We start from the raw sequence: 10,833 nt of genomic DNA, 5'->3' as shown, positions 1-10,833 counted from the left end.
TGGTCGTCCTGTTCGTGGTGGGGGTCGAATCCCGCTGCAGCCAGCCTGGCAGAACCGGATCGCAGTCCTTATAGGAAAGGGCCGAGGCCTTTCTGAACGCCATACTTCCTCGGCTTTCTAACCTTAGCGGATTCAGTGCCCACCGAAGTCGGTCAAGTCTCCCAAGACATCCGAACCGGCCGCCTGGGGGAGACAAATGCGGTGTTCGCACCGCGGAATCTTCGTCGCGCCTGCGTCCCTTCTGTGGAGCTGACAGTTGTCGGGAACAGCACGGTCCAGGGCTCGAGTACTGCGCTCGCAGACCCAGTGTCGCCGACCTTTTCGGTTAGCGAGGTGGCTGTGGCCCCAGGAGCCCTGGTAAGGCGGGAAAGACTCCGGACCCGGCAGGCTTGAGGATTCTCACTGGCGTTCTCCGAGATTGTGAGCGGCCCCGCGAACCTGCTCCAGTTGTCGGTTCGTCCGCGGGCCCCGAGTCCACGGGGGTGGGTGAGCAGAGCCGGAGGCGGGGCCAAGGGAGAAATTCAAACCTGAAGCCAAAACTCATGGGACACTGACCTGCACCTCCGTCTCCCAGCGGACACTTCTCCACTCCAGGGGTCGCTGTGGCGCTGGAATTCGCCCCGGCCGCCATTCAAGGCGCACAGAGCCAGATCCTGCGGTTTTGTCGTTCGTTCATCCGCGCGTGCCCGGGATTCGCCCTTCCAGCCGATTCGATGGGCGGTTACAAGGCCCGGACCGCGATTTCAAACCGGGCCCGCGGTTTTCTGCCTCGTTCTTTCCTATAGCGGCCACAATTTGGCTTTGCCAGGCAGACTGCGGCAGGATTCCACCATAACCTCGAACCACGAAACACGAACTGTAGGACGTGAGGAAACGCCGCGAGAAAAGCCTGACACCGAGTTGCACCATGTGCGGTCAGGACACCGGGTCTGCGGTTCGTTTTCGGTTCGTCTACGTGCAGCTCTTCGTCGTTTCTAAACGCTGGAAATTCGTCCGTTGTCTGTTAGCGGATTTCCTACGATGCCGTCGAAATGCACGTTTCCCACCAGGCAAGGGTCCCCTGAAGTTCGTTCCCGGCCTGAAAGAGGACAAAGGCAGGGTTTCCAGGACCGAAATCCGTCGCGGCTGCGTTCCTTTTATTGTGTATTGGTATTCCTGACAGCACGGTCCTGGGCTCGAGCGCGTCGCTGTCTCCGGGGGTCTTTCGCCGTTATTTCTCCCTTCGCGTCGCTGATACCACATCCCTGGGGAGCGCCTGTACCGCGGTCAAGGCTCAGAGCCAGCCTGAGGGCTTCTCACTCGCGCCCTCCAGGGTTGGGTCAGAACTTGAGAACTTGCGCGGGTCCGCGGTTTGTCGGCCGCACCGCGGGTCCACGGTGGTGGCGGGCACAGCGGGCGCCTCGGGCAATGAAGAAGTCCAAGTCAGAAGTCAAAACGCTTCCAAAGCCGATCCGCAGCCCCGTCTCCGAGCTGCAGTCCCGACAATTCTTCGCCGCAGGGGTCGCCGTGGCGCCAGAAAAGGGCTCAGTGGCGATTCCCGGTGCTACAGCTTCATTTGGCGGTTTTGCCTGATGGTGATGCGCTCGTGTCCGCGATTCCTCCAGAGAGCGGACTTCCTTCCTACTGACGACGGTCAGCAGGCCGGGCTGCAGTCCGATCTCAAACCGCGTCCGTGATTTTCAGCCTCGATCCTTTCGTGTTGCAGACGGAATCCGGCCTGCCAGGCAGGACTTGGCGACATTCCACCTGAACCACGAACACCATGGCGCGAGCGAAACGCTGAAAGAAACGTCTGGCGCCCCAGTGCGAGTGCGCACCCGACGCGGTCAGAACGCTGAGGTTTCCGTTCGTTTTCGCGTCCTCTAAGCTCTACTCGCCCTTGTTTCTAAACGATGAAACTTCGAATATGTTACGTTAGCAGATTCATTGCCGACTGCCAATGGCCAAGGCACGTTTTCTCCGGACAAGTGTCCCAAGACATCCGTGCCCGACCGACTGGATGACGGAAAGTTCGGTGTTTTCACGACGGTATCACCCCCTCCTCTGCCTTCCTGTCGTTCATCTGACCAGGTCTCAAGTGCTGCAGGGTCTCCTGTGGCCTTTGCCCTCTGGCCTTCTTTTCCCGGTTCGCAGGGGAGCTGTGGCTTTTGTACCGCTGGCAAGACACCAGACCTCCAAGGCTTCTCACTCTCACACTCCGGGGTTGTTACCCATCTTGAGAGTTTGCGCCAGTCGGTGGTCATGCCGCGGGCCCTCAGGTACATTTCACTCCCAGTTGCGGTTAGGACGCCTTGGTTTTAATTCGTTTTCGGGTCCTCTTCGTTCTGCTTGCCGTCGTTTATAAGCGCTGGAAATTCGCCCGATTTCTGTCATTACGGATTTCGTACCGATAAGGTCGATATGCAAGTTTTCCCGACGGGAAAGAGTCCCAAGACATCTGAACGCGGCTTTCTGAAAGAGGACGAATTCCGTGTATGGACGACGGAATACTTGCTGTGTTCCTTTCGTTTCGTCAACGTTTTTCGGGGACAGCATGTTCCAGGGCTCGAGTGAGGCAGTGTCTCTGATGGCGTTCTCAGTCTCGCAGTTTTTCTCCGTTCTTGGTGCACATACGGACCAGGCGAGCGCTAGTACCACGGGCAAAACAACCGGCACTGCAGACCTGCCTGACGGATTCTCACTCACACAAAATGGAGTTGTGACCGGGCTCGAGATCTGTGCCAGTCCGTGGTTAGTCCGCGGGACCTCAGGTCCACGGTGGTGGGTGGGCCCAGCCAATGAAGAATTGCGACCCAGAAACAGAAATGCTTAGGATGCCAGCCTGCAGCTCCACCTTCGAGCACCAGGCCGCTTACACAGAACACTTGTGTAAACCATAGGGCGACTGCGATTCCAGTGCTTTGGGGATTCTGGACCCGCTTTTAGCGAGCGAGTCTCCGTGATTCGACCTCGGAGGCTAAGTCAGAAAACTGCTTTCGGCAATGGACGTTTTCAGGCGGACTTGTGGGGGAATTCTTCGGACCCCACCCCCCCTGGAAGACTACAAATACCCAGGGCCTGAGCCTGCAGAAGAATCTGCAGCCCGCACTGTGCACAGGCTGCTGACCTCCCGCTGCAGCTGCTGCAAGAGCGATGGAGCCGACTTTCTGGTCCGTGCACGTGAAGCAGGCCTGGGATTCCGCACCGGTGGCGCCAGAGACCGAACCTCTGCTTCCCGTCTTCTCGGAAGAACGTGGGCCGTGGCCTCTTCCTTTCTATCCGGTCCTAGGAGGGATCCGCTCCGACAGAGGTGACGATCTCGAGCAACCGCTTCCATGTCTCCAGGGTGACTTGTCGGGATCCGACGTGAGGACCGAGTCTTCCAGCGAGCCGGACTCCCCGCGGGCCTTCCACGAGGGACGAGGGCGAACTGCGACCCCGGCAAGCGTGGAGGACTCCGATGTAGAACCGGTCTCAGAGGCAGAGCAGCACGGGCCCTGGTCCAGAGCGCCCCACCGAGGCCGCGAATCGCAAGACACCGAGACCGCGGAAAGTAGAAGCCCTGGGGAGTGTAAGCCGCCCAGCACCGGAGACCTGAGGGGAGGATCGCGGGTTTGGTCCGCCATCTGGCGGCGCATTTGTAGCGTGTTCTGCTGTTGTGTGCCACGTGGCTGCTGCATACCGGAACGTGGCAGCAGGGAGCCTTAGGGAGCTGCAGAGGCCTGTCAGCGTTTTAGAGTGCGCTCTGTGCCAAGAGAATGCCAGTCAAAACCTCTTCCTTCCTCGCTACAGGATGTCTTCTGGGCAGCCGGCTGCTTGCAAAATAAATTCCTACATCCACGTGCCTCAGATGGTCAGTGTCAATTCTTGCTTGCTTAATAAATGATTCGAAAGGTAATTAATTTAATAGGCTGTGCGCGCCAGTTTTCAAAGCTACTTGGTGACTCTCAGGATGCCCTGTTTCTAGGCTTGGTGGAGAAGCTGGTGTGGGGACCACCGAGGTTAGCCCACCAGCCTTTAGGAGGACAGGGTGGGTGGGGTGCCCTCGATTCGTCCAGGCAGCCGACTTCGGATCCATCCACTGTCAGCAGGCCGGGCTGCAATCCGACCGAACGCGATCTCAAACCGCGTGTGTGATTTTCCGTCTCGGTCCTTTCGATTTGCAGGCGGAATCCTGCTCTGCCCCGCAGGACCTGGCCACATTCCACACTAACCACGAACGCGTTTCGTGTTAGGGAAACGTTGGAGGAAACGTTTGGCGCCGTGGTGCGCGGTTGCACCAGACGCAGTTTGACGCTGCGGTTTCCGTTCTTTTTCCTCTATGCTCCGTTCTCCGCGGTTTCTAATCGCTGAAACTTTTTTTAAGTTCACGGATTCAGTGCTGACTGCCATCGGCCAAGGCACGTTTTCTCCCGACAACGGTCCAGTGCGCCAACATGAAAACGACCAAGTGTTCGATCAGGACCATGGTGTCGAAACACCGTCCAGTGCTCCAACAGGACCCAGGAATGTCAAGTGCTGGAGGACGGTCAAGTGCACGAACACGAACCTCACCAAGTGCATGAACATAGTCCATTGCTGAAACGCGTCCAAGTCCTCGATGCAGGTTAAGTGCTCAAAACACCGTCCAGTGCTCTACCCGGACCTAGGGCTCCAAGCCGGTCAAGTGCTCGAAAACGAACAGGACCAAGTGCTCGAATACGACCAAGTGCTTGAAGATCTAGGCAATAGACGTTTTAAGATGGCCAAGTTTACCAATTTTTCCGACCCCGCCCCCCTGGAAGACTACAAATACCCAGGGCCTGAGCCTGCAGAAGAATCTGCAGCCGGCACTGTGCACAGGCTGCTGACCTCCCGGTGCAAGGGCTGCTGGAACGATGGAGCGCAAGGTCTTGCGGTTTTGCGGGATGGACGACTTCGCGTCCTCTGCGCTCCATTCTCCGTTTTTTGCTAAACGCTGAAACTTCTATTTTTTTTTAGCGTTATTATTTTTAGCGCTAACGTTATCCGGCACATTAGCAGATTCAATGCCCACTGCCATGGGCCAAGGCACGTTTTCTCCGGACAAGTGTCCCAAGACATCCGCGCCCAACCGACTGGATGACCACAGGTTCGGTTTTTTCAAGACTGCATCTCTGTCGCCTTTGCCTTCCTTGGTTGCTCTGACGGTTTTCCGGGTCCTGGGCTGGAGTGCGGCGCTGTCTCCTGGGGCCTTCGCCCTTTCGCTTTCTTTTCTCTGTTCGCAGTGCGGCTATGGCTTTTGTACCGCGGGAAAGACTTCTGACCCCGCCGGGGTGACGGCTTCTCACTCTCACCCTCCGGGGCTGTGACCGGCAAGCCTGTCCGCGGTTAGTCCGCGGGCCCTGAGGTGCATTTCAGGTCCCAGGTACGATCAGGACGCCGCGGTTTCCATTCGTTTTCGGGTCCTCTTCTTTCGGCTCGCCATCGTTTCTAAACGCTGGAAATTCGTCCCTTGTCTGTTGTTAGGCGATTTCATACCGATGCTGTCGAAACGCACGTTTTCCGCCATGCAAGTGTCCCAAGGCATCCGACCCCGGCTTCCTGAAAGAGGACCAATTCGGTGGATGGACGACCGAATCTCCGTAGTCTCTGTTTTCCTTTCGTTTTGTCAAGGGTTTCGAAATGGGTGCAGCATCACCCAGGGCTCGAACATGGTCAAGTGTCCACGACGGTCAAGTGTCCACGAAGGTCAAGTGCCGGATGACTCATGTTCTCCAGGACCGTTCAGGGCTAGAACACAGTTCAGGGCTCCAGTGTGGCAGTGTCTCCTGTTCCTTTGTCCTCTCGCCATCCTTTCTCCGTTCTTCGTGCAAACAGCAGCCTGTGCCCTGGTGAAGGCGGTGGAGATTTTTGCAAGCTCTGGACCTGCGTATTTGTAGTCTTCTGGGGAGGGGGGGAGGACGAATTAGTAAAATTTTCCAGCTGAAAAAGTCCATTGCACAACATCGTCTATCGTGGGACATCGACTCGGAGGTCGAGTCACGGACACAGGCTCGCTAAAAGCGGATCCAGTAACTCCAAAGCAATGAAATCACCACGCGGATGAGTGCGGGCGCCACAAGGACCACTGCCATGAACAAGTCCGGCCTTCTGCTGGGAGACAGAGCTGCAGACTGGTATCAAAGCATTTCTGCTTCTGGCTCGCACTTCTTCATTGGCTGAGCCCACCCACCACCGTGGGACCTGAGGACCCGAACACTAAGCACCGAATGGCACAGATCTCGAGGCCGTTCACAACCCCGGAGGGTGAGAGTGAGAAGCCATCACGCCGGCGCGGTCAGGCGTCTTTCCCGCGGTACAAAAGCCATAGCCGCGCTGAGAACGGAGAAGAGAAGGCAAAAGGGCGAAGGCCACAGGAGACAGCGCCGCACTCGAGCCCTGGACCCTGCTGTCCCTGAAAACCATCAGAGGAACCAAGGGAAGGCAGCGGAGACGGAGATAAGGTCGTGAAAACACGGAACTTGTGGTGTTCCAGTTAGTCGGGCAGGGATGTCTTGGGACACTTGTCCGGAGAAAACGTGTCTTGGCCGATGGCAGTCGGCACTGAATCCGATAACGAAAAAAAAAAAAAAAATCCAAGTTTCAGCGTTTAGAAACAACGGAGGATGGAGCCAGAGGGCGCGAAAACGAACAGAAACCTCAGGGTTCCGAACACATCGGAAGCACCACTTGTACCAGGCGACAAACATTTCTTGTGTCCTTGTCCTCTGGTCGTCCTGTTCGTGGTTGGGGTCGCATCCGGCTGCAGCCAGCCTGGCACAACCAGATCGCAGTCCTTATAGGAAAGGACCGAGGCCTTTCTGAACGCCATACTTCCTGGGCTTTCTAACCTTAGCGGATTCAGTGCCCACCGAAGTCGGTCAGGTCTCCCAGGACATCCGAACCGGCCGCCTGGGGGAGACAAATGCGGTGTTCGCACCGCGGAATCTTCGTCGCGCCTGCGTTCCTTCTGTGGAGCTGACGGTTTTCGGGAACAGCACGGTCCAGGGCTCGAGTACTGCGCTCGCAGACCCAGTATCGCCGACCTTTTTGGTTAGCGAGGTGGCTGTGGCCCCAGGAGCCCTGGTAAGGCGGGAAAGACTCCGGACCCGGCAGGCTTGAGGATTCTCACTGGCGTTCTCCGAGATTGTGAGCGGCCCCGCGAACCTGCTCCAGTTGTCGGTTCGTCCGCGGGCCCCGAGTCCACGGGGGTGGGTGAGCAGAGCCGGAGCCGGGGCCAAGAAAATTCAAACCTGAAGCCAAAACTCACCTGACACTGACCTGCACCTCCGTCTCCCAGCGGACACTTCTTCACTCCAGGGGTCGCTGTGGCGCTGGAATTCAGCCAGGCCGCGATTCCAGGAGCACAGAGCCAGATCTTGCGGTGTTGTCGTTCATTCATCCGCGCGTGCCCAGGACTCGCCCTTCCAGCCGATTCGATGCGCGGTTAGACGGCCCGGACCGCGATTTCAAACCGGGCCCGCGGTTTTCTGCCTCGTTCTTTCCTATAGCGGCCACAATATGGCTCTGCCAGGCCGACTGCGGCAGGATTCCACCATAACCTCGTACACGAAACACGAACTGTAGGACGTGAGGAAAAGCCTGACACCGAGTTGCACCAGGTGCGGTCAGGACACCGTGTCTGCGGTTCGTTTTCGGTTCGTCTACGTGCAGCTCTACGTCGTTTCTAAATGCTGGAAATTCGTCCGTTGTCTGTTAGCGGATTTCGTACGGATGCCGTCGAAATGCTCGTTTCCCACCGGGCAAGTGTCTGCTGACATTCGTTCCCGGCCGCCTGAAAGAGGACAAAGTTTCCAAGACCGAAATCCGTCGCGGCTGCGTTCCTTTTATTGTGCCCACCGTACTCGGACAGCACGGTCCTTGGCTCCAGTGCGTCGCTGTCTCCGGGGGTCTTTCGCCATTATTTCCCCCTTCGAGGCGCTGATACCACATCCCTGGGGAGCGCCTGTACCGCGGTCAGGGCTCAGAGCCGGCCGGCCTGAGGGCTTCTCACTCGCGCCCTCCAGGGTTGGGTCAGAACTTGAGAACTTGCGCCGGTCCGCGGTTTGTCGGCCGCACCGCGGGTCCACGGTGGTGGTGAGCACAGCGGGCGCCTCGGGCAATGAAGAAGTCCAAGCCAGAAGTCAAAACGCTTCCAAAGCCGATCCGCAGCCCCGTCTCCGAGCTGCAGTCCCGACAATTCTTCGCCGCAGGGGTCGCTGTGGCGCCAGAAAATGGCTCAGTGGCGATTCCCGGTGCTACAGCTTTATTTGGCGGTTTTGCCTGATGGTGATTCGCTCGTGTCCGCAATTCGTCCAGAGAGCGGACTTCCTTCCTACTGACGACGGTCAGCAGGCCGGGCTGCAGTCCGATCTCAAACCGCGTCCGTGATTTTCAGCCTCGATCCTTTCGTGTTGCAGACGGAATCCGGCTCGGCCAGGCAGGACTTGGCGACATTCCACCTGAACCACGAACACCGTGGCGCTAGAGAAACGCTGAAAGAAACGTCTGGCGCCCCAGGGCGAGTGCGCACCCGACGCGGTCAGGACGCTGAGGTTTCGGTTCGTTTTCGCGTCCTCGAAGCTCTACTCGCCCTTGTTTCTAAACGAAGAAACGTGGAATTTGTTACGTTAGCAGATTCAGTGCCGACTGCCAATGGCCAAGGCACGTTTTCTCCGGATAAGTGTCCCAAGACATGCGTGCCCGACCGACTGGATGACGGAAAGGTCGGTGTTTTCACGACGGTATCACCTCCTCCGATGACTTCCTGTCGTTCATCTGACCAGGTCTCAAGTGCTGCACGATCTCCTGTGGCCTTGGCCCTCTGGCCTTCTTTTCCCGGTTTGCAGGGGAGCTGTGGCTTTTGTACCGCTGGCAAGACACCGGACCTCCAAGGCTACTCACTCTCACACTCCGGGGTTGTTACCCATCTTGAGAGTTTGCGCCAGTCCGTGGTTATGCTGCTGCCCCTCAGGTGCATTTCACTCCCAGTTGCGGTTAGGACGCCTTGGTTTTAATTCGTTTTCGGGTCCTCTTCGTTCTGCTTGCCGTCGTTTATAAGCGCTGGAAATTCGCCCGATTTCTGTCATTTCGGATTTCATACCGATAAGGTCGAAATGCAAGTTTTCCCGACGGCAAGTGTCCCAAGACATCTGAACCCGGCTTTCTGAAAGAGGGCGAATTCCGAGTATGGACGACCGAATAGCTACTGTGTTCCTTTCGTTTCGTCAACGTTTTTCGGGGACAGCATGTTCCAGGGCTCGAGTGTGGTGTGATGGCCTTCTCAGTCTCGCAGTTTTTCTCCGTTCTTGGTGCACATACCGACCAGGCGAGCTCTAGTAACACAGGCAAAACGACGGGCACCTTAGAACTGCCTGACGGATTCTCACTCACACAAAACGATGTTGTGACCGGGCTCGAGATCTGTGCCAGTCCGTGGTTAGTCCGCGGGCCCTCAGGTCCACGGTGGTGGGTGGGCTAAGCCAATGAAGAAGTGGGAGGCAGAAACAGAAATGATTTGGATGCCAGTCTGCAGGTCCACCTTCGAGCACCAGGCCGCAGACACTTGTGTCAGCCACAGGGCACTCAGATTCCAGTGTTTTGGGGATTCTGGACCCGCTTTTAACGAGCGAGTCTCCGTGATTCGACCTCCGAGGCGATGTCAGAGCACTGCTTTCGGGTAAGGGAAGTTTTGAATGGGACTTGTGCAGGAATTCATTGGACCCCGCCCCCCTGGAAGACTACAAATACCCAAGACCTGAGCCTGCAGAAGAATCTGCAGCCGGCACTGTGCACAGGCTGCTGACCTCCTGCTGTAGGTGCTGCAAGAGCGATGGAGCCGACTTTCTGGTCCGTGCACGTGAAGCAGGCCTGGGATTCCGCACCGGTGGCGCCAGAGACCGAACCTCTGCTCCCCGTCTTCTCGGAAGAACGTGGGCCGTGGCCTCTTCCTTTCTATCCGGTCTTAGGAGGGATCCGCTCCGACAGAGGTGACGATCTCGAGCAACCGCTTCCATGTCTCCAGGGTGACTTGTCGGGATCCGACGGGAGGACCGAGTCTTCCAGCGAGCCGGACTCCCCGCGGGCCTTCCACGAGGGACGAGGGCGACCTGCGACCCCGGCAAGCGTGGAGGACTCCGACCTAGAACCGGTCCCAGAGGCAGAGCAGCCCCGGCCCTGGTCCAGAACGCCCCACCGAGGCCGCGAATCGCGGGACACCGAGACCACGGAGAGGAGAAGCCCTGGGGAGTGTGAGCCTCCTACCACCGGAGACCGGAACCGAGGACCGCGGGTTTGGACCGCCATCGGGCAGCGCATTCTTAGCGTGTTCCGCTGCTGCATGCCACGTGGCTGCTGCATACGCCTACATGGCAGCAGGGAGCCTTAGGGAGCTGCAGGCGCCTGTCAGCGTTTTAGAGTGCGCTCTGTGCCAAGAGATTGCCCGTCAAAACCTCTCCCTTCCTCGCTGCCGGAAGTCTTCTGGGCAGCCGGCTGCTTCGAAAATAAATTCCTACATCCACGTGCCTCAGATGGTCAGTGTCAATTCTTGCTTGCTTAATAAATGATTCGGAAGGTAATTTAATGGGTGGAGAAGCTGGTGTGGGGACCACCGAGGTTAGCCCACCAGCATTCACGAGGACAGGGTGGGTGGGGTGCTCTCGATTCGTCCAGGCAGCCGACTTCGGATCGATCGACGGTCAGCAGGCCGGGCTGCAATCCGACCGCGATCTCAAACGGTGTCCGTGATTTTCCGCCTCGGTCCTTTCGAGTTGCAGACGGAATCCTGCTCTGCCCCGCAGGACCTGGCCACATTCCACACTAACCACGAATGCGTTTCGTGTTAGGGAAACGTTG

At 57.8% G+C, this 10,833-nt stretch overlaps 1 protein-coding gene across 1 annotated transcript; it reads left to right on the top strand.

The window, feature by feature from the left end:
* The first annotated feature begins 6,753 nt into the window (after positions 1 to 6,753).
* On the top strand, positions 6,754 to 10,588 carry Anxa2r (annexin A2 receptor). The gene has a single exon (XM_076551853.1). The coding sequence runs from the start codon at positions 9,812 to 9,814 to the stop codon at positions 10,364 to 10,366; it is 555 nt and encodes a 184-aa protein (XP_076407968.1). The 5' UTR covers positions 6,754 to 9,811; the 3' UTR covers positions 10,367 to 10,588.
* The last annotated feature ends 245 nt before the right edge of the window (positions 10,589 to 10,833 follow it).

This window comes from Peromyscus maniculatus, chromosome 15 (assembly GCF_049852395.1).
Source record: "Peromyscus maniculatus bairdii isolate BWxNUB_F1_BW_parent chromosome 15, HU_Pman_BW_mat_3.1, whole genome shotgun sequence".
Lineage (NCBI taxonomy): Eukaryota > Metazoa > Chordata > Mammalia > Rodentia > Cricetidae > Peromyscus > Peromyscus maniculatus.
Note: the sequence above shows the minus strand (reverse complement) of the source record. Positions and strands in the feature narration are given on the sequence as shown.

Coding starts and splice junctions, on each gene's coding strand:
- Anxa2r (XM_076551853.1), top strand. CDS start 9,812: ATGGAGCCGACTTTCTGGTCCGTGCACGTGAAGCAGGCCTGGGATTCC.